The sequence below is a fragment of the Galeopterus variegatus genome, unplaced genomic scaffold (assembly GCF_000696425.1).
Source record: "Galeopterus variegatus unplaced genomic scaffold, G_variegatus-3.0.2 Scaffold8914, whole genome shotgun sequence".
NCBI classification, from domain to species: Eukaryota; Metazoa; Chordata; class Mammalia; order Dermoptera; family Cynocephalidae; genus Galeopterus; species Galeopterus variegatus.
The window spans coordinates 96,415-98,218 of NW_007735025.1; the positions used below are offsets into that span (position 1 = coordinate 96,415).

At 37.3% G+C, this 1,804-nt stretch overlaps 1 protein-coding gene across 1 annotated transcript in view; it reads right to left on the bottom strand.

Moving 5' to 3' along the window:
- SVIP (small VCP/p97-interacting protein) overlaps positions 1-209 on the bottom strand; it is a 10,029-nt gene extending 9,820 nt beyond the window's left edge. Inside the window, exon 1 of the mRNA XM_008593234.1 lies at positions 63-209. Within this exon, the coding sequence (XP_008591456.1) occupies positions 63-209 (147 nt within the window). The remainder of the gene's footprint in view (positions 1-62) is intronic.
- Positions 210-1,804: the final 1,595 nt, after the last annotated feature.

Genomic DNA, 1,804 nt, shown 5'->3' on the forward strand with positions numbered 1-1,804 from the left:
ATTGACCAAGACGGCTCTAATGTTTCTTTTAACTTGACTAAACTTTAGACAGGTTTCTTTACGATTATTGGCCTCTGACCTCTTAGATCATTTACTGTAGAAAACTTGGAATTGTGTTCTTTCTCTGCCCCCTTAAGATGCAAATATTCTCCTATCTTCTTACCAGTTCTACTATCTGGGACTATCTTTTTCAAGGACCTGGATGCCATCTCTTTGAAATGCAATAATCAAGAAAGATAGCACCCCCATCTCCCAGTCTCTTTGGGAGGGTGGGAGCCTAACTTCCAGAAGCACCGATCAGCAAACAGAGATGATATAATGATATTAGCCAACCTACCCCCCTTAGGTCTTCCAGTACTTTTCCACTAGGTCATCTTAGTACTTAAAATCTCTCCTGTCTTTTGTGTCAATGGAACTGAGTTCTCTCTCTCCCCTATTACAATAGTCTTAAATAAAGTTTTCCTTGCCTGTTTAACTCCATCAGGTGCAAATTTTCCCTAGCATCATTGGAGTTTTTGACAAGTGTGTGTACTCACATAACCACCATAAGAATATATAGAACATTTCCATTACATCAAAAGGTTCCCTTGTACCATTTTCCGAACAACCCCTGACTCACCCTAACCTAAAATAAACACTGATTTGTTGTCTCTACAGATTACTTATATTTTCTAGAGTTTCATATAAGTGGAATTATATAACAAATACTTCTTTTGTCTGGCTCCTTTCCATCTACATAACGTTTTTAAAATTCATCAGAGTTACTTTGAATAATTTCCTTGAATAATTTCATTTTTATACATAAACCACATTTTAAAAATCAATTTACCTATCCATAGACATATCGGCTGTTTGCATTTTGAAGCTGTTATGAACAAAGCTTCATAAATATTCATGTACAATTCTTTGTATGAATATATTTCCTTTATTTCTCTTGATGAATACCTAGGGATGAAGTGAGTGAGTCATATTCTGTATATATGGAAACAGTTTTGAATTTGTTAAGTTAAAATGCTTGTACCATTTTCATTAACATCAGAAATGTAAGACAATATGTATTAGGGCTCTCCAGAGAGACAGAACCGATAGAGTATGTATATAAATATATAAGAGGACATTTATTAGGGGAATTGACTGATGAGGTTGTGATGATTGAGAAGTCCCATGATAGGCTGTATGTAAACTGGATGCCAGTGGGGTGTCTCAGTCCAAGGAAGCTGATGGTGTGATTCTCAGTAGAAGGCCAAAGGCTTGAGAACATGGTGGTGGTGGTGGTGGGTGGGGGGAGGTGCTGCTGGTATAAGTCATGGAACCTAAAACCTGAAGTCTTGAGTTCAGATGTCCACAGACACGAGAGAAGAGTGTATCCCAGCTCCAGCAGAAACAGCACAAGAGATTTGCCTTTTCTTTCATTTTGTTCTCTACAGGTCCCCAGTGGATTGGATGGTACCTTCCCATATTGATGGAGGGTCTTTTCCATCCAGTCCACTCAGGCTTACATGCTAATCTCTTCCAGAAACAGCCTCATAGACACACCCGCAAATAATGCTTTACTAGGTTTCTATGTATTCCTTAATATAGTCAAGTGACACAAAATCAACCAGCACACAGCACCAGTTGTTTCTCATTCTACCCAACAGTCGTTATGGTCAGTCTTTAATTATACCAATTCAGATGGGTTTATAATGATATTAATTTGCATTTCTCATCATTTCATGTACTAATTGGGTATTTGTCTATCTTCTTTTTCAGAAATATCATTTCAAATATTTTGCCCATTTTATTGGGTTGTTTGTTTTCTTTC